Source organism: Amblyomma maculatum, chromosome 5 (assembly GCF_055883805.1).
Source record: "Amblyomma maculatum isolate TAMU_Amacu chromosome 5, ASM5588380v1, whole genome shotgun sequence".
NCBI classification, from domain to species: domain Eukaryota; kingdom Metazoa; phylum Arthropoda; class Arachnida; order Ixodida; family Ixodidae; genus Amblyomma; species Amblyomma maculatum.
This window is the reverse complement of record NC_139348.1, coordinates 106,473,752-106,495,375: the sequence shown is the minus strand read 5'-3', so window position 1 is coordinate 106,495,375 and position 21,624 is coordinate 106,473,752. Positions and strand designations below refer to the sequence as shown.

General features: G+C 47.6%; 1 protein-coding gene across 1 annotated transcript in view; it reads right to left on the bottom strand.

The window, feature by feature from the left end:
• Positions 1-20,173, bottom strand: part of LOC146189143 (forkhead box protein K2-like) — a 78,767-nt gene extending 58,594 nt beyond the window's left edge. The window contains exon 1 of the mRNA XM_084604053.1: positions 19,761-20,173. Coding sequence (XP_084460179.1) covers positions 19,761-20,119 — 359 coding nt within the window. The 5' untranslated portion in view covers positions 20,120-20,173. The remainder of the gene's footprint in view (positions 1-19,760) is intronic.
• Between the last annotated feature and the right edge of the window lie 1,451 nt (positions 20,174-21,624).

Sequence of the window (21,624 nt, the reverse complement as noted above, 5' to 3'; positions counted from 1 at the left end):
CACAACGTACGGACGGCTCTGCATTTTTCCTCCACTGAAACGCTGCCGCCGGCGGTCGGGATCGACCCCGAGTACTCCGGCACAGTAGTCGGGCATATGAATTACTGTACCACTGCAGCGGGAATCCAGCTTCACGGCTCCACCGAAAAGAGGGCCCCCGAGGCCGGGATTGGATCCCGCATCCCTGGGCTGTCGTGACGCTGGGGCTATGGCGACCCGGCCTTCACTTGGTAGCGTGCAGAGACTCCGGGTTGAAGAAGGACTGAATCTTCGAAGTTGGTAAAATATGTACAAGCAGGTTTACTGGCACTTTGAGAAAACGTATTTACAAGAATATTTACATGAAGAAGAAGGGTACATCAGCAAAATGACAAGCGTTAAGAGTTCATAGCGAGAAGCGACTGGATGAGCCGTTTACCCAGGGCCCAGAGCGACATTTCGTGCTCTGCAGCGTCCTTAAAAACCCCCTATGTCCAGCCCCTCTCTGAAGATGCTGACCAACCAAATCCAGGGCACGCCCCTCAGGTATCGGCATCCAATCGAACACATCACTGCACTGATGGTCTGAAGCACTGACTGGTCCGGCATTCATTCGTTGGGCGTGATCACTTGTTGGCGGGAAAAGCTTGGGAACGGCGAGGAGAGGAGGTACATTTCTATTCTTCAGCAAAGAAACCACAGGCTGGTTCTGACAAGTGCGTTTTACTTCTCAGAAACCCGAGTGCACGTGGCGCCGCATCCGCTCCCAACATGGTCCCTTTTCGACAATTGCAAATCTTTCCTGCATTCCCGGGAAATCACTTAATGGCCGTATGAGTCATGCTCCTTTCTTGTCCTGCACGTCAGCGGACATGTCACTCTGTCATCTCCTTTGGATAGGAGGCATTCATCACTGGAGGATAGCACTTCTCGACTGGAAGGGTGAACAAAAGAAAGAAAGCACTTCCTGCTATTTCCCGCAGGGGGACGTTTCTTTGTGTTTTTCCAGACGTTCTCTTGACAGGGTCAATTTGGCATTTGCAGGTTGTCCACAAAGCAAAACATGCTTACAAAACAGGATTCCTGGAAACAGGCTCACTTAGAGCCATTGGACCATCACCACATATTCACAAAACTTATCCATGCCCACAGGCGAACAATAGAGCGCGCAATTGCGGATGCTTGGTCGTAACAGCCTCCTCCCCCGCCAGAAGAGTCTCGGAGGGCAGCAGTCCCAGCTGCTGCATGAAGAGACGACTTAATGGCCTGCACGTGAACGCTTGAAGCTCGCTGTTGCTTGTCGCGTTGTCTTGATTGTTGTAGGCCAAATTGCTCGAGCTGTCTGAAACTCAACCACATGTCGAAGCAAGCACTCGGCTCCCGTCTGAAGAGACCAGGTCAAAAGAAAACTGCCATTGTTGTTCGAGAAAAGCCCACACTCAAGACGTTAGGACCTACGTATTCCTAGAAAACCAAACGTGCTGCTTTACATAGTCACACATATACAAGCGCACGAAGAAAGAAAAAAAAAAAAACCTGATTATCAATTTGGATACATGGTGAGGAACATCTCGGACCGCTTAGAAAGAGCGGCTAAGCGCGTCCGCATTCCCATTTAACTTCCCCTTTTTGTATCTTATTTCAAAATTGTACTGCTGTAAAATCAAGCTCCACCTAAGAAGGCGACTGTTCTTCGATGTCGCAGTTTGCAGCCAAGCCAGGGGACAATGGTCCGTCTCTACGGTGAATTTGGCCCCTCCAAGATAGCACTGCAATTTTTGAATGGCCCATACAATGCAAGCGCATTCTTTCTCTGACGCGCAATAAGCCCTCTCTCTAGAACTCAGTTTTCTGCTCAAGTAGAGCACGGGGTGCTCATTACCGTCGTCATCTCTCTGGCAGAGAACAGCACCTAACCCTCGATCACTGGCATCACACTGGACCGTGAATTCTCGGCCATAGTCTGGAGCTCGCAATACCGGACGGCTAATCAGCACAGCCTTCAGGTTTACGAAGGAGGCTTCCTTTTGTTCGTCCCAGACTACATTTGTCGGTTCTGTCCTGCGGAGAGCGTCGGTCAGAGGGCTAGCCAAAGCTGAATAGTTAGGGATGTAGTGATTGTAGTATCCCGTCAGACCCAGGAATGCTCGAATTTCCGTCTTCGTGCTCGGCCGCGGGTAGTCTGCTACCGCAGAAATCTTAATCTCGCTGGGTTTCCTGAAACCTTGACCTACATTGTGACCCAAGTAGTCCACGGTCGCCCTTGCCAGGCAACATTTCTCGGCCTTTACGGTTAGTCCAGCTTGACGCAAAAGGCTCAGTACAGCTCTTAGATGTACCATATGGTCCGCCCATGAGTCGGAAAAAACCGCAATGTCGTCTAAATAAGGCACCGCGAATGTTTCACACCCCTTTAAAACCCTATCCATGAGTCGGGAAAAACAAAATGGAGCATTTTTGAGCCCGAAACTCATCATTGTTGGCTGGTAGCTGCCCGTCGGAGTGACGAAAGCCGCGTATCTGCTGGCGCGTTCAGTGAGCGGTACTTGCCAGTATCCTCGAGTAAGGTCCAGCGTAGTCACATATGCCGCTCTACTGACCTGTTCTACTCTCTCCTCAATATTCGGAATAGGATACACTTGATCCCTGGTGAGAGAATTTAGCTTTCGGTAGTCTACCACAGGCCTAGGGTCTTTACCTGGAGCTTCTACTAAGATCATAGGCGAAGCATAATCGCTTTCCGAGGGTTTTATTACTCCCAATTCCAGCATGCGAGTTACTTCCCTATCCAGAATTTCTCTTTGCCTTGGAGAAAATCGGTAGCACCTTGATCGCACTGGCACGTCTGAAGTCAGCTCAATATCGTGCTCAGTCAAATCAGTTCTGCCTGGCCTGTCCACGAAGCAGGCCTCAAACTCTGTTATTATCTCGCCCAGATCGGACAGCTGGGATTTCTTTAGTTCTCTCTGCTCCGTCTTTTTGAGAAGCTCCTGAGCGTTGCTTCCTTTTCCGCTGAGGCAAATCAAGTTCTCCCCCATCTCCTCGGGGTTTAACGTTAGATCTACCACGGCTTGCTCCATAGCTAAGTCCTCTCGGGTTCCACTTAAAAGTCTTGTGAGATTACTAGACACTGGCGGCAAGATGTTACTCTCAAGAACGTCCTCATTCCGCGTCTCATCAAGCTCACTTTCAAGTTGACTTATCTGAGATGCCTCGCTCTCAAACTTTTCTGACCCGCTATTTTCCGCATTTACCACTGTTTTAACTGCCGTTTCCTCCGCTGTTGATTTTTCTGAAATGAGCAGTGTAGCTAGTTCTCGCGCCTTTGAACGTGTTAAGGCCTGCACATCTCTGTCTCCGAAAATCAGAAGGCAAGCTTTGACCTTCTCGTAGTTGTCCGCGTCCTCCTTGTTTAGCCGCGCGACAACCTCCGCTGCCTCGCAGGGCAGAACCGTCAATAATCTCTGAGACCACGTGTCTCGCTGGAAGGACAGTTCTTCGCAAGTTCGCTCAAAGTTACCCAGATACAGACCGATATCCCCTGATATCACATATGGCTGCATGTACTTTGACATCTTGAAATCTGCCTCCTTGTTGAGAAGAGGTACCGCTAGCTGGGGACAATTGCCCGACCTCTTACTCAACTCTACTTCTAATTTCCGGAGCTCAATTTCTAGCTCCCGCTTTTTTGCTTCTCTCTCAATTTCACGCTTCTTTTCCTCTTTTTCCCGCTCCTTTTCCTCTTTTTCCCGCTCTTTCTGCTGTCTGAGCTGTTCCTTTTTTTGACCGATGAGGTTCCATGCTTCACTGAGCTCCTCATCATCGGCTCCCAAATCTGTGATTGCCTTTATAATCAAAGGTTTTCGTGCCAAACCACTTGTATCAATTCCCAATTCCTCACACAATTGCAACAGTTCCGGTTTCTGCAGCCTTTGTAGGTCCATGATCGCTCCGAGTGTCGGCTACTTCCAAAACAACAGTGCAAACTACCAAACCTAAAGGCGTTTCAACACTTTTTACCAGTTCTAAAATTTAACCCTGTTCTAGAACCTGGTCCACATCAGAAGAAAAGCCAAGCACTCACCCACACATGCGATCGATGTTCCGAGCTGCCCTCTTGTTGGCCGATTGTTGCGCCTGCTTGTTGCTTGAGATGCCACCTCCGATCACAAGGTGTTGTGGCTTGTAGCTTCAGATCCACCTCCAATCACCAGATGTTGTGGCTTGTAGATTCAGATCCCACCGCTGGTCACCAGTCGTTGTGCTTGCAGATTCAGATCCCACCGCTGATCACCAGTTGTCGTGACGCTGGGGCTATGGCGACCCGGCCTTCACTTGGTAGCGTGCAGAGACTCCGGGTTGAAGAAGGACTGAATCTTCGAAGTTGGTAAAATATGTACAAGCAGGTTTACTGGCACTTTGAGAAAACGTATTTACAAGAATATTTACATGAAGAAGAAGGGTACATCAGCAAAATGACAAGCGTTAAGAGTTCATAGCGAGAAGCGACTGGATGAGCCGTTTACCCAGGGCCCAGAGCGACATTTCGTGCTCTGCAGCGTCCTTAAAAACCCCCTATGTCCAGCCCCTCTCTGAAGATGCTGACCAACCAAATCCAGGGCACGCCCCTCAGGTATCGGCATCCAATCGAACACATCACTGCACTGATGGTCTGAAGCACTGACTGGTCCGGCATTCATTCGTTGGGCGTGATCACTTGTTGGCGGGAAAAGCTTGGGAACGGCGAGGAGAGGAGGTACATTTCTATTCTTCAGCAAAGAAACCACAGGCTGGTTCTGACAAGTGCGTCTTACTTCTCAGAAACCCGAGTGCACGTGGCGCCGCATCCGCTCCCAACATGGTCCCTTTTCGACAATTGCAAATCTTTCCTGCATTCCCGGGAAATCACTTAATGGCCGTATGAGTCATGCTCCTTTCTTGTCCTGCACGTCAGCGGACATGTCACTCTGTCATCTCCTTTGGATAGGAGGCATTCATCACTGGAGGATAGCACTTCTCGACTGGAAGGGTGAACAAAAGAAAGAAAGCACTTCCTGCTATTTCCCGCAGGGGGACGTTTCTTTGTGTTTTTCCAGACGTTCTCTTGACAGGGTCAATTTGGCATTTGCAGGTTGTCCACAAAGCAAAACATGCTTACAAAACAGGATTCCTGGAAACAGGCTCACTTAGAGCCATTGGACCATCACCACATATTCACAAAACTTATCCATGCCCACAGGCGAACAATAGAGCGCGCAATTGCGGATGCTTGGTCGTAACAGGGCACAGTAGTCGAGCGCAATAACCATTGCGCGCCCCGGCGGGGCCAATCATAAATTACTAGAGCCACGAATTACCATTACCGATTTCTTTTTTTACGCTTCCCCCTCGATTATTTGCGAAACGCGGTGCCGTCAACTACTATTACGACGCCGGCAAATTTCCGGCCGAACGAGCTGTACAAGCTATCGATCAAAAAAAAAAAAAAAAAAGAAATGTCGTCCAAAGCGCCTAACAATGATCCAGCGTCAGTGATCTCTCCATCCTGGTCGCAGCAAACGATTTGTTCGCACGCTCGAGATCCTACGCCCTCGGTGTAAATAAATGAATGATCGCATCAGACAGACACATGAAACCTGCGTTCCGCGATACCTTTATATCCACATTTCCCGACAATTAGGCCCATCCAATCGAATGTCCTTTTCCTACAAATAGTTATCTTGACCTACTCTCCTCATGTCGAAGAAAATCCTGGCTCAGTGGAGGAGGAGGAGGAAAAAACTATTTTAGGAAGAATTTGAGGCACGCAGGCCTCCTGGGTCTCCGCACGACCCCACTCGCGATCTAAATGTTCGTGTGATGTTGGCCCATGATGTATGTGGCCCGACTGACGACGATCTGCCTGGCCGGGTCCGCTGACCGCAGTGAGGTCTCTCAGTCCTGCCAGGTTCGGAGAGGCACCGGCCCGGCGGTGGGAGGAGACGCCAAGCAGGATAAAAGAATGTGGGTAAGGGTGGCCTTAGGGTGGGAGCACGAAGTGCATATGGGGGATCTTTAACGTGCGCTGACATCGCACAGCACACGGACGCCTCTTCGTTTCGCCTCCTTCGAAAACGAAGAGGCGTCCGTGTGCTGTGCGATGTCAGCGCACGTTAAAGATCCCCAGGTGGTCGAAATCACTCCGTAGCCCTCCACTACGGCTCCTCTTGCTCTCTTTCCTCTTTCACTCCCACCTTCCCTCCCTTTCCTTACGGCGCGGTTGCGGTGTCCACAGCGAACAAGTGAGACAATTACCGCCGCGCCTTTCCATTCCTATAAAGAAATCAGGGATAACGGCTTTGACAGTATTTTTTGACAGTGACAGTAGAGCAGGTGTCGGCAGCGTTCGTGACTGCAGGCAACGCCAGATTGACTGTTCTCTGGTAGTGAGGAATGGGTGGGGTGACGGCTAGAAGTGCCTGTCAGCAGCACGCACGTCTGACCCCGCACCAGCGCTCCGGGGCTCGCTTGTTCCGTTACTTGCGACACAGGGTGCACGCCGACGACCGTTACAGCGTCGTCTCGGCGGCGACGAAATGTTTATTCCTGACACGCGCTTCCTCCTGTTACATCAGGGGGTGCAATGCAAATCCGGGGCCGCGTCGGATGACAAAAAAGAAAAAAAAAAAGAAAAGAAAAAAAAAAAGGTGAGAGACAGAGAGAGAGAATGAAAGCAGCGTGGCACAAAAATCCAGCACCACACACGACACCGCCCGGCGCCGTAGATAGGGGGGAAACGGCGAAAATGCACGCATGGACGAGCGGACCCTGCCACAAATTGCCAGGCTGACAAAAAATAAAAAAAAAAAAGCGCGGCGCAAGCAGGCTACCCGTTGCACAAGTAAATGGAATCTGCCTCCTTCGAAGTCGGGCGTTGAAATGCCAGCTGAATAAATTAACAGCCGAGGATCCACCGACGAAAAAAAAAAAAAAAAAAAAAAAAAAAAAAAAAAAAAAAAAAAAAAACCGACCGTGTTTGAGCTGCTCTCTCCGCGAGAAAATTAATCTACCCGCTCTCACTTTCTTTTTTTTTTTAATTCCGCTCTTTTATTTACCCTGTCTGGCATCACCGGGGCGAAAAGTCATCATTCATATATCCGTATATATGTACTTTCCACTCGAGTTTGTTGCCATCGGTGTGCTTGAACCGGCGCCTTGTGTGTTCCGCGTAGAACAGCTGCGGTGAAAACAAGACTTTTCTTTTTCCTTTTTTTTTTTTTTTTTTTCTCAGGCACGCAACTGCAAGTTATTGACGTCGGAGAGTCAATCAAAACATCGCCGCTCTCAACAGGTGTGCGCGTGTCTCAAAGTTCAGAGTTAACATAATAATTGGTTCACAGGAAAAGCGCAGTATGTCACATTTGTTCCGTGGACACCTGAGCCGCGCCGTAAGGGTAGGGAGGAAGGTGGGAGTGCAAGCGGAGAGAAACGGGTGCCGTAGTGGAGGGCTCAGGAGTTTTTTCGTCCAAAGTTCTGAGCTAAGCGAGTATTTCTGGTCCAAACAGATCACCAACAGATCACACAATAACCGAGTAAAAAAAAAAAAAGCCACGAGAATAAGAGCTAAAAGAGATTAAAGACTGACCGAGAAGAAACCAAGACGGCAAGAATCTGTAGGAAGAAGGCCATATTAAGTAAATATTCAAAATAAGAAAACGAGGCGGGTAACTCAAGAGGTCACTGCAGGAACTGCATTGGGACTCTTCCATTAGCGCCGTCGCGGTTTTCTTTCCTTTAGTTCTTTTTTATTTAATGCTGATTTTATTTGTTAATTTTTAATATCTATAATTACTTTTTATTTTATTTTCGCTTCTAAAGGTGGAAATGCGCTATCGCTGGCGGCTCGGAAACGTTCCTTTCCGCACATGGCAGCCTTTTCCTAACATTTGCTCTCGATGTTGATAATTTTAGAGCCGCTTCAACAAAACAGCCACGTAAAATCTAGGCGGCCTGTGATGCTATGGGGCGTCTCCATGCCAGGGCCTGGAACGTGGAAATTAACTCTACGCAGCCCTACGGACACGGCGACTGACGCGCGCGCCACCTACAAGTCACGCGCTAAGCCTGACATTAAGAAAGACGCACATATTTTGTTAAAAAGATAAATGAAAAATATCATGCTAGCTTTAAATAGCATAAAATGAATAAACTAATAAAGCCGCTGATATATACCACAAATACCAACAACCGTTTTTGCATGTAGCGGCGCTGCTTCAAGTACGGCAGCGTCTTAGCTAATTGCATTTCTCTGTTCGAAAGCACTTTAAATGCGGATAAGCCAATGATAAAAAATAAAAGTAGATGTAATTTATTAAAAGAGAGAAGTAGGATTCACCAAGCTGATATAAATAAAGCTAACTGCCAGTACGACGCTCCGGCATAGTCATGAAATGTGACTCGTTTCAAACCGAATGCCGTTTCAGCCGCAAACCAGAACGCGGAAACCGAAACTATGGGATCCGGAAACCCAAGGGTGATGCCGCTACAGTGCCTATAATGCCGCCATTGCAATTTATCCGTGCTTTGCTTCAAGGATGTCTATAAACATTTTTTGTTTGTTTTCCGTTTGTATAGAAAACTGTGCGTGAGGCAGGGAATATATATATATATACACACACACATTAACCAGAGACCCCAGCGGCGACGGGCTTCGCAAGCGCTACATACCAAACTTGCACACGCGCGCCCGACTCCACGGAGCGGACGCCGAGAGCCAACAAAACAGCACGGTCGGCTAATCCCGCCAGACACATCACAACCACATCCGCAACCAGCCCTTTCGCAATAAACAACGCAGGGGGAAAAAGAAAACCCGGCCGAATAGCGCCACGCAGCGCGCCGCATGCGCCGACTAGCCGCTCAGGTCTCCTTCGCCTAATGTTTACTCGTTTTAACGTGATGACGTTAGAGCGCGCGTTCGCCAAAAATTCCCAGGAGTAACAACGAAGTTTCTCGATTGGTCGACACAGTGATGACGTCACATCTCGCGACGTCGTTCAACCGCCATTGCGAAGTAGCTGGTAAGAAAGAAAAACACTTGATTCGGTTTTGGGGTTTAGCGTCCCAAAGCTACTCAAGGCTATGAGAGACGCCGTAGTGGAGGGTTGCGGAAATTTCAACCATCTGGGGTTCTTTAACGTGCACTGACATCGCACAGCACACGGGCGCCTAGCTTGTCGCCTCCAGCGAAAGGCGGCCGCCGAGGCCGGGATTCGATTCCGAATCATTGGGCACGGCAGTTGAGCGCCCTAACCACTGCACCACCCTATTGTAGAGAAAAAAATGATAGAGCGGGAATAGAACCACTGTCTTTTTAATTCACCACCGCCACCGTCCTACCAGTGCGACAGTTTAGGAGACCTCAGCACACCGCCCCGTGTCTCAGAGCGGACAGCACCAACACATTACGTCATCCCTAAAGCACAACGTTGCTAGGCGATAACGTCGCTTAGCAACAACGCATAATGTCCATACGGAAATTCCATCGCACGAACTCTTGACATTTGAGCGTCCCGTGATAATAATTTGTGTCGCGCTCCTACATCGCCCGAATAAAAAGAATAACTTGCATCCCTGGCTGCACTACAGCTCGGTAGCCTTTGCCGTTACGCAAGTGAGACTATATGGCTAGATGAGCGGACTGTATACTATAAGGTCAAAAACGCGACGGGCAAGCACGAAACAGAACACACCACAAGGTTCTCGGGTGAGGGAGAAAAATAAGGTGGAAGACGGACGCGCAACACCCTGTAACGGATTACCGCATAAGAAAAAAAAAAATCTAAGCAAAACATGCATGACGTTCGGGTGACGAGCAGCGCTGAGCGGAATTAACAAAACTGCGCTAGAGACGGCGACGCGAGGTGTCGCCACCGGCGCCAAATGCTGTCCGAAACACACACGCGAGCGGATATTGCTTGCGCAGCAGCCCTACATGGGTTGCGACACACGCGCACCCCCGCACGAACGGACTGCGAGCCTATAAAAACGACGCCCACCGACTTCCGCCTCTCGGCGTGTACACAAAACGACGACACATCCCGCGCGACTTAATCGGTTTCCGGAAGTCCCTCCGCAGATCAGCTTCCTACTATTGTACACAGCTCGCACAGCCAGCAAATTAAAGTCTTGTCACTATGGATAAACACAAAGAAGAAGGCCCGTCTCGAACCCTGCGCGAACAGCCCGCTAGGGGATCCAAGTGGGCTAGGCCTAATCGATGACAGGCATTGCTGTCCCAGCCAGGAGTACAGTGGTACACCGTCGCAAAGAAGACAGGCATTGCCTGGTTCATGCACTGCATAGAGCTAACAAGTCTAAAATAAACTCATCGCTTCTTTCCCTCAACAACCAGTGTCATTATTTGTCTTATGAGATGACACAGCAGCCAAAGTGGATGCAGCCTTTGCTGGTGTGCCATTGTTCCTGAGGGCCTAAGGTCAAAGGTAAATGCAGCTGGAGATTTAGTTAAACGAAACTTTGGAAGCTTAAAAGAGAACTTTAATTTCTCGTCTACTGCAATGTATTTCAAACCCCCCCTTTGTTTCTGACAAAACAATTTGCTCAGTCTTCCAGTGAAAGCGATATGTAGGCCTTGATTTCTTCAGAAACCGACCAACTTAACTCGGTAGGAACGTTTAGTGACATCAACAAGAATCTGTTGCTAAATGTACCACAAAAGCAGAGAAACAGACATATGTACGTCACTCTATCATTGTCAGCATACTGACTCAAATGCCACACTTTCATGGAATACTATTAGGCTATGCACGTGCAAGTACTTTTGTTTCGTTGATGTGCAATGGCATCAGTCTGATTTTGTTTTCCCCTTTCCAGGGTATCGAAACATATGTATATGAAAGACTACCCCTATGTGGACTAGCATACAATATGTAGCTGTATTTTCATTATTTGGCAGTTATTTACTATTTTTGTGCTCCTGCAAGAATTTGGATGCTTTCGCGCAGGTCATGGAAGTCCAACATGGAAGTGCAATACAAATAAATTTGCAAACTGCAAACATATGCTTACAACAGCGCGCACTTTTTTTTACTTTATATATATATATAGGTTATATAAACTAACATTTATCTGCTACCAGCAACACCAGAAAGCAATATCATGATCGCATCGAGTAATCATTCACGTAATCACTCACGCTAAGTGCGTGCAGAACAACCGTAACAATGTACCAAACCTTTATCATGTATGTTAATTAGTAGACACCCAGCATGCCCGATGACGCGTGTGCAAGTGCCGTAAAATAGCCGAAAAAGGTAGCACATTTTGCTGTGAACTTGGGCGGAGTTGATATTGAACATTTAAAACGGGAAGAAAGAAGCCTGTTTTACATCCAAAATACCTGAAAACTTTGCAGAGTTCAGAGCAATTTTCTTTTGTGGTCACGGCATGCAAATAGAAGGCGAGTTGTTATATTCCACTAAAAAGAAAAACCTCAGGCTCGTTATGGTACTATATCAAAGGTTCCATGTTATTACCAGAGATACCAGGAGGTGTACTCTGAAAAAATTACGGGGTACAAGCTTTGCCTTCAAGGGTATTACGCTACGATGCAATAGCGTTAATGGCTTCAGTCAGCGTGACTTACACTGTACATGTAGCCTCTGCTCACTTAATTACCATCCCTTAACTTGTTCCTCTAGTACCTGGTGCATTCTTAGTAGCGTACAGTCCTAAGCAACCACACTATGCAGCTACGGGCTGTAAGTGACCATAGATATAAAAAGCCTCACTTCCACAAAGCTGTATGAACGTGCCTGCACAAAGCGTCCAGTAGCATTGGATGTTTGCTATTCCACCCTCCCACCTCAAATGAGCAAACCAGAGTTGGCAGTGCCTGCAAATTGTGCCATCATATGGTCTCAGTTACGTCACACAACAGATGCATGAATCAGTGCTCACACACACACACACACACACACACACACACACACACACACACACGCACACACACACACACACACACACACACACACACACACACACACACACACACACACACACACACACACACACACACACACACAAATAAGTTTTAAAGTTCTTTGTTGCTTCGGATTGTGCATCATTAAAGAAACTTCCCACCAGTTTCGTTGTATCTGCGCCATAGAAAAATTAAAATAACTTTTTTTTTGTGACATGATCCACACCCACCACGGAAATTCCTTATGAACACTGATTTCAAGACACAGCTGCAGAGCGGCAAGAAACTGAACGCAGATTGAATTTGAAGTTAGAATGCCTGTTTTTTCTTGCTCTCTAGCCAAAGAGGACCTGCTATCAAGAGTACGGCAGACAGCTAAGAAAAACAGGAAGCAAAAGTTGGGCCATGGAAACAGCGAATTGGCTAAAACTGAAAGAGAAGCTTGGATTGACAGAAACGCAGTACATGACTTTCAAGCCCTGTTCGTTGCACAACTGGGTGAGCCTGGCCAACCGAAGTGCTTGACGAGCTGGAGGTAGAACATGGAGCCCAGACGAAGATGAATGCCTATCAAGATACCAAGGAAAGCACTTTGAGCGCAGACAAGGGTGCTGGACATTTTGAAGCTGAAAAAAGGAAAAGAAAAAGAGAGGCGACTCGAAGCAATCGCCACAGAGCAGCGTCGTGTTGAAAAGGACGGCCAAATGTATGCACCAGGCCACTTGATTTATTAATTTAGGCCCTAATTTGAATAGCCTGTTCTGAAACTTTTGAACTCTGAGCTTTTTGCAAGACAGCAGCCATTAGCAAAACTACCATTTCCAAATTCCAAGGTGGTTTCTGGACTAGAATTTTGTTGGGAATGAGATAAGGTATATTTTTTTGTTTCATAATTACTCTCTAAGGAAAAAAAAAAGTTATTAAATGTGTGACACATAATGACAACAGAAAAAAAAAAAAAAAAGTCTTTGTTTTTAAAGACCTCAGATTTTCAAAAAATGCCATAAAGAAACCGCGATGGGCACAGCGATCTACTTATAAGTTACCTAAGCATGATCAGCTTTGTGATTTTTGAAATGATAGCTTTCCCAAGCCTTAGTTACTCATTATGACTCTACAACCTACTTTCTATTTGTGCTGAGGTGATCGAACTTAGGATATATTCTAATAGAGGAAAATCAAGCCATGCCTGAAAATTTTATCAAAATTGGTGCAACAGTTCAAAAGTTGACCCTTTAGCCTGGCATCCCCCCTCAGCACATGCCCGAGCCATGGCCATGATTTTCCGCTCCCAACACCAGATCTTCTGTTAGCCTGGGAAAGTGGAAAACCCACTTCTTTCCGAGAGGTGCACAATTTCTTTCAAAATAGATTGTGAAGAGATGCAACTAGACATCCACGGTAGCCAGGTTTGGTCACTCTGTGCTCTGAAGTTCGCAACATTGATATCAGAGAGCTTCAGTGTCAGCATGTTGTAGGTAACTAATCCCAAACAGCCTTAGTATTAAAGTCCCTCGTCAGCATTCATGACATGACCAGTTGCGGCTCGCTATTCCTCCGAAGTAAGCAACCACGCAAAGCCCGTCATTTCAAAACTCTTATTCATTGGCCTGACTAGTTTTGTCACTATGCTCTGCCTGGAACAATTTTTCCGAAATTGAACAATTTCTAGTGGACATTTGGCTGCTTACCCACTTCAGTCATGAATTATCCCGAGGAAGAATTTCAAGTTTTAGATCTTTGAAACATACACACACACAAAAATAAAAATCCAAGTTGTGTCATTAACACTTTTCTCCTTTTCACTACAAGTAACGAACTAGTCGCCAATATGGCAAGTTCTTGGTTCTAGTTCCTGACAGCACGTAACTGCGAATTGGTGGCTTTTAACTGCATCTCGGGGGGGTGCTGCCAGTGACTGACTATGGCCGGCAAAAACAGAAAAATGCACTCCTGCCTGTTGCTAAGCAAAGGAAACGGGTAGAAAGAATTCTTTTCTCCATCAGAGCAAACCACTTTTCATAAATTGAGCCATACTTTAATATGACAGCGTTGAAGGCCTTGTTCCCTAGAAAATCTGGTGCCTGTATTGTATTTGTGAACTAAAAAATTCTGGTCGTTCGACACTTCCAAACATGAACACCGAGCGTTAGCTCAGGGTAAATCAGAAACGAGGGCATGACGTGAGGGTATGCATGATGCATAAACTGTTAAGCAATGCAGAAACGACATGTTGGCTGCATGATGCGCCAAATGTTTTCAGAAATGGGGATACGACATATGGGTTGCATGGTGCATACGATGATTACGTTGTTGAACCAACATGAGAGCGGTGCGATGGTCAGTGAAGCAGTTCGCAATGGTTCCGATACCAAAACTCATCGCTTCTTGCCTCAACTTTCGCAAATATCAGATGTATCGTTGTATCCCAATGCATTGTTGCAGTAAGCTCGCCTTTCATACCGGTCGTCAAGAAGCAATGCGCAGTAGACCTACTCAGTCTGTCATGCGACTCTCCCTCCATGAATGTGACTGTAACCGAGCAGAGCACACATTTTTTACTGAGCTTATTCATAGGACGTCATTACCATTTTGCTGACAACTATGGCACGGAACATACAGCCTCAACGAAAGAGAGAGAGCATCTACTGTGTTTCATGAAAAGTTTTCTGGTAAAGGACAGAGTGCAGTGATGCCAAACTACACTTTGTGGAGCGGAGACTTGCAAGAAGCGACTTCGATAATAATATTACTTTTGATAACAATCAACAGTATCAAGCCTCAATAGTCTGTCTTGCCATCTATTACCCTACCTAGCTTTCACTACCTTGACGCTCTCATATGCGAGGCTCAAAGAGAGTGTCTGCAGGTTCTTGACACGAACCATGCTAGGAAAACAAGCTTCACTCACGAAAAAACCAGAGTGGAAGTTACGTATCCACAAACACTTCTGCGATTGGCCGTCTTGCAAGCCGCTCCCAGGCGATGAGCAAAGTTTTCCACAAACCTAACCCCTGAATGACACGATGCAGAGTTTGATGGCTCAGCTCATTGCACGCAAATTGCCAAAACAAACTCCTCTCCACATTCAGAAAGCTCGTAACAGCCCATTATAGTAAAGCATCCCCAACGGAATTATGGCGCCCTGCTGGCACCGACAGATATGAATACCATGCGCGTTCACTTGACTCCTGATCTGTGTACGTTTTTGAGTGTTTCCATACCACATAATACCAGCGTTTCCATATCAGTACACATCAGTTCAGGCAAACTGACATGCCCCTTGCTGATAACGGTAACTAAAGCTCTTGATGGCAGTCGGTGCTCCCAGACCATGGTACCGCAATGCAGTCCAAGTGACATTGTGACACGGTTCGTCTCTGTGCACAAGGAAAGGATTTTTTTTTTTTTCAGTATGATCACCATATCCTTCCACCCATCTGGATTGTACAAGACAGCGACCTTCTCAAAAGCAGCTATGCTATTGTGTTGGATTCACTCCCTTGAAGTTTAAAGAAGTAGTTGATTACCAGCAATCAATTACGTAGAAAGTAACTGAATCACCCAAAACGTTAGTTTGAAAAAATTAATCAATTAATTTCAAAATTAAATAAAACAAAATTGATTGCAAGTAATCAATTACTTGTAATGCACTACATACAAGTCTGGCCAGGTGCCAGAAGCATATATTCTGCAAAGCATAAACAAAATAAAAAATTGAATGTTTGGCCATACAAGCCACAGGCATAAAATATTTAGAAGCTAATATTTGCCGAATGATACGCTTCTTTGTTTGGGTCCCAAAAAAAAAAACTTAGGCAGAGAAACTCTGTGCGGCGGTCATAATGGTGGCCAGAGCTCCAGTGCAGACATCTGGTGGATCTTACAATAGGCAACTGTTACGAGCAATGGTGACAATATCAGGCCTGACAATGGGATCCAATACAAAATCTATAACCACAAAGCCAGAAGCCCGAGGCAGGGGCCGAAACACGGCGACCAGAATATGAGGCTTGGAAAAAACCGACAAGATGCCAGTGGACAGTCAAAACTCAACCACAGAGGAAGTGGTACGAAGAGTCGACAACATATAACAATGGCATACATTGAGGTGTGAGAATGGGTGAATGAATCATGACAAAAGGCACAGCGCCGAGAACAGAATGCAAAATAATAATATAACACAGCATACTATTTGCAATGTACAGATAAGGAGTCTCATATCTGACACCGAGACTTGTGCTCCAAATAGAAAGGCAGTCCACCATACTGTCTCTGCCTAAAATGAATTCACATGGGACTTACAGTTGCCCTTAGCTGCACTTTCTCATCGAACCAGTACACATACTTGAGGAGTGTGTACGTGCGTAAGAACAAGCTAATATTGGCACACCAATGGCTTGTGCACTCTATAGCAAGAATGAAAACTAAAATGCCCGCTCCACCAATTCACGCTAGTTGTGCAAAGTCAAAAGAGGACTGCCGCAGTGTTCCAGTCGTTGGGATGTGCCTAGTACTGAATCTCTATGTCAGATTTCATATTCCTTCAAACACTACGGGCAAGAAAAAGCCTTGCCGAAAAGGTCACTGACGCCATTTTTAAAAGGGCTGTTATATCGCGAAAATAGTGATCAATTGTCACTTTTTTTTTTTTTTTTCATTAAACAACATAAAAGTGCTGCAAAGCCGAAGAAATAAGTGTCTCATGCCAAAAACAATCTACACATTGCATTGCGATCTTGACAAAGTTTGGAGGCATATTGCATAAGGAATGGGCTAAAAGCCTTGGTAACACGAGTATGACACAGCTGTGAGACTGATGTTTGAAGTAGTGCAACACAAAACCACAACTCGTATAGCTCACTCCATTTTGCAGCTGTCCTCGATGTAACTGCAGCCATGTATTTCAACATTGCATGGAAGACAAATTGGCTTGATTCGGTTTGCGGGGTTTAAAGTTCAACACCGACAGACTACGAGGGAGGGGTGCCACAGTGTAAGGGTCCCCGCAATTCTGATTGTTTTAGGTTCCTTAATGAAATACACCCACTGTAGCTAGGACCGGACCCACCCTGCACGCAAAATGGATCGGCACTTAAATACACCACTACCAAACCTACAAAATGATCGCAGTAATGAAAGAGACCAAATGAGCACAGAAGAGCTATATGCAAACAACTGTAAAAGGTGTACGTGTGCCGGAAAGTTTGACTCAGTGGGCTTCCACAAGACGCTGCTCAGCTGGTCTGCAAACTCTACAGTATCACACTGGATAACAAACTTGGCTGAAGCAGAGCATGCCGCAGCACATAGTTATCCTGACACTCGCTCATGCCCAACATGAACTGCCTTTTTTAACGTAATCAGTGCAAGGCTCATGAAATTCAGGAAAAAATGAACTGCCATCTATGTCAGTCTCCTAGTGACGAAACAAAATAGATCACATAAAATGCGTAATCAGGACATGACAGATACCAAAAGCTGCAGCTGACGGATCACCCTGAATTTTCAGTTTCACTTCGTGTCAGCCCTGCACATCGGCAGAAACAATGTGACAGAGACAGATAGGCTAGTTAAAGGTGCAGCTGAAACCTGAGAGCAAAAGGATACTATGTTAATAATAAACAAAAAGGCAACGTTACAATCTTTAAGCTGTAATGACAGAATTTTCTTTCCTGTGTTGACCGAATTAACTATTCTTTTTTGAACGAGATGTGTTTAGGGCACCATGTGTGAGCTGCAAAGCTTACAGAAAAGCTACGAGGATCTCCATTGTGTACCAAAACCTTAATACAATAGTGTCTGTGCATTTCATTCCCAATCAGACGGTGCTGAAATATGACCAAAGCTGCACCCTACAGCAGAGAAATGTCGTTTTGCAGGTTTAACTTTTCTTAAAGCTTTGCCATGTATACTATGCCAGGTTCGTTCTGAAGCAGGACCAAAATCTCCGCCGAGAGTCCAAGCCAACCCAGATCAGGTGCATACCCGGCACAGTTGCAAACACTTGGAGTTTGGTGCAACACACTACCGGGCACTTGCAAAGAGAATTATTAGCACAGCTGGCATTTTGTAAAGCTAGCGTACACAGCACCTTTCGAAAGTTGCCAGGAAACACGGAAAGTTGTTTCACAATGCGCGAGAGCAGACGACTGACATTCTTCGTTCAGTCGATGTTTTGAAGCGAGAGTCTCGACCACAGGCTAGCACCAGCGGACGCCGCGGTCAGCTTCGTACTTTTCTCGTCGCAATTCCTACACGCTTCCGCTCGGTGTCCATCAACTTGTTTTCGTTTTCACGCCCCGTGCGACGACGGAGAGGCCTCAGAAACAAGCGGAAGATAGGTAGATACAGGCTTCCGTCGCTGAGCCCAGTGTCTATAAACGTCCAGATAGCAAGGAGCAAAAAGAAAACGCTGGGTCGGGAGAGCGGCAGTTATCGTGACGATACTACCGCACCCGAAGCTGTTTTTTTTTCTTCGTTTATTATTGTATTTTTTTTTTTTTTCGGCGACCCGTCTCGACCGAGTCATGGCTTCTCCGCGGGCGAACCGGAAAAACAAGATGAATCAGCGGCACGTTGGGAAGAGGAAAAGAAAAACGGTAGCAACTGGCTTGAGAATGCCGTTCAGAGAACATATTAAAGGGCAAATGGAATTTGCAAAAAAAAAAAAGAAAAAAAAAAATAAAGTGCTAAATAACGCTCTCTAAATACTGAAAAAAAAAAATAAAATAAAAAATAAATTTGACGACCCTGAAGGCCGCCGGGGCTTAAGCCCGACAAATCAATCGCCGCAAAAGCTGCGAAGCCTCCGGACGAAGAAATAATAATAATAATAAAAAAAAAAATACACCGCGACGTGTAAAGGCATGCCGATTCCTCCCGAACAGAACACGTGCCGCGCCAAGGCAGCAACAGCAGCAGACAGGGCGAGCCCGCAAAAGTAAACAGCAGTGAGACAAGAAAACGAGCGAAAACAGACAGAGGAAGAGAGGGCGAACAACAACAAAAAAAATCACCCCCTCTCTTATCCCACCTAGCCCGACGGTGTTGACGCGGCGTACGCCCGAATCTTGTCTGGGAAGGGAGTAGAGGGGTGGGGGAGGGGTTTATCCTGCTAGGTAAAGCCTACCAATGCACATTCGCCAGCTAAAGTGCGCAAAAGAATGAATGATTATAAACTGGGGCTAGTGGTAGGGGGAGGGAAGAACTTGCACCGACCGAAAGAGCGGAACTAGCGGCGGAGCGACTTCCCCTCCCACCACCTACGGCGACACACTGCGCGAAGTCACCCCCTCGCTCGCGCTGCGAATGAATGAAAAGGTGGGCCCGACCGGCGACCCGGACTCGAGACGCGGCCGGGGAGGACGCCCGGAGGTCGCACACATCTTCCGAAGACGAACGTGCAAGGCACACGCAGACGGCGCGTGCCGTAGCCTAAACTCGTTTTCAATGTCAGTCAGCCATGGGGCAGGGTAAACAAGCCACCACCTCCCCCTCCCCTCCTCCCCCACAGCCAGCGCACAACCCCGACAAGTGTAAACAAATTGCCGATCGAGGCCCCCATCCACCGCCGGTTCACGGCACCGGTTCCGACGATGGGCTCAGGCTCGCAAGAGGTCTTCTGGAAGCGGTGGGTGCCCGCCCCGGGGCCCGCAGGGGACCCTGAGCGAGGCGAGCACGCATAGCAACAAGCCCGACCCCGACCATGTGTTGGTCAGGCCTAATGGCACACATGGTTTCTCGGCAGCAGCCGCCGGTTCCGCACACGGCGATGGTGTGCTCAGCTACTACTCACGTTTTGGGCAGCGGCAGTGGAGCAGCTCCCTTGCGCTGGAACACGCCGTCGACGAAGACGCCGTTCTTGCCGTTGCACACCATGAAGAAGTGCGCGCACTCGTAGAAGATTTCGAGGTGCCTGCGCGAGATGAAGCTCGAATGGCCCATATTTACATCCACCTCGCCGCGACTGCTGTTGCGACCGATGGAGATGCGGTTCTGTCGGATCATGTACTCGAACTCGCGGCCCTCGAGCCGCGCGATGGCTGCTCCCTTCGGTTCTGGGTTCCATTGTAGTCGGGACGGGCTCGAAGGTGCCGATTTCAGGGCCAGAAGGGCCCAGGCATCGTTATCCGAAGCCCGCTGATGCGTCGACATTACAGAACACACACCGCTCTCCAAAATGGCGACCACACCAGCAGACTCCCAGCATGCATTGCGCCCGGTCACGTGACCAGTCGCGTTCTTTTTTTGTTATTGTTTTTGTAGGTGCGTGTGCGCGCTTTCCGCTTCTTCACTTACTCTCTTCCCTGTGCTTCCTCCTCTCGTCTCTGCTCCTCTGCTGCAGACGACAGAATCCCGACGGCCGCCGTGCTACAGCCCTTCCCCAGCGGAGTCGGGCGAAAGAACGCGTTTTGCATCGACAAATATTGTGTGTATGTGTGCGTCTGTGTTCGCGTTACGAACGCGATGCTTCCTTGTAAAGCGACGGGGGTGGTAAATCGAGTAGCCACGACACCGGTTCGGCCGGGTGGAGGCGACGCGGCGCTGTTGCGACATGCGCGGCGCGTTTCCGAGATCGATATAGTCGAGGGGCGCCAGCGAATGCGGGTCTCTGTGTCATGTTTACATTCCCCCGTGCGCCGCTGTGCTCTTCCTTTTTTTCCGCCCTTACTATTTCGCCGCGTGCGCCGCTCAAGCTTCCAGCTTTTCTGTACTTTTTTTAAAATATTTCTTTGAGTATATATCTTGCGCTGTCTGTCGCTGAGCGGTCCGTTACCATGTCTGCTCGTTACATTCATAGCTCGGCACGGCCGAACGCATGGATCGGCCCAAGAAAACAGGCCCGCTGACTGTTGCGACACCCCAGACCGCTTTCGATGGCTTGCGCAAGCGTCTGCGGCGCCTGTATACAGTGTATCTAAGCGAAACTGATGTATCAACTCGTGAGCAGAACATGTGCGTTTTTGGTATATTATTCTTACACATGAGACACCAGCATGCATTCCGGCACTGCGGTTATATCAATCCTCGCGTCGACTATATGCGGCGTCGCTTTTTCAAGAACATCGGACGTCATCAAAAGGATATGTTTGTTTTTTTGAGGTTCTTTGTTTATCATCCTGTTGCTAGGAGGAAGCGAGCAGGCCAAAACGGACAAGCGGAACTGACGAACGCGGAAAAGAACACGCATACTTTTTCTACGTGATCAGAGACGGCAGCACCTGATACAAGCATTCAACACGCCGAGTTTGGCTTCTATCGTCGCTGACAGATGGCAGCACCACTAAAAGCATGCGTGCATGCCTGACGTCCGATGCGATGGCGGTATGGTGGCGTCCTCGTGCGGTCTCAGGCGAAGATGTTAGCTTTTAACATGGCCTCCGAGATCACCTCCGCGCGCGAGGGTGATCTCGGAGGCCGTGCTGTGAATATCTTCATCGGATGTTGCAGACGACAGATCCGGCGCCAGTATTCACGTTTTCAGCGCTGTTTCGCGATGGGACACATGTAGTGTTCCGAAGTTAGCAGTCCGGACTGTTCTATCAGCTGTCCACATAAATATAAGTGCCACCGCAACCAAACTGACGGGCTGATAACACGAAAAGAACGTGGCAGTGTGACACACACATATATTGTTAAGACGCACGAATACCGAGTCA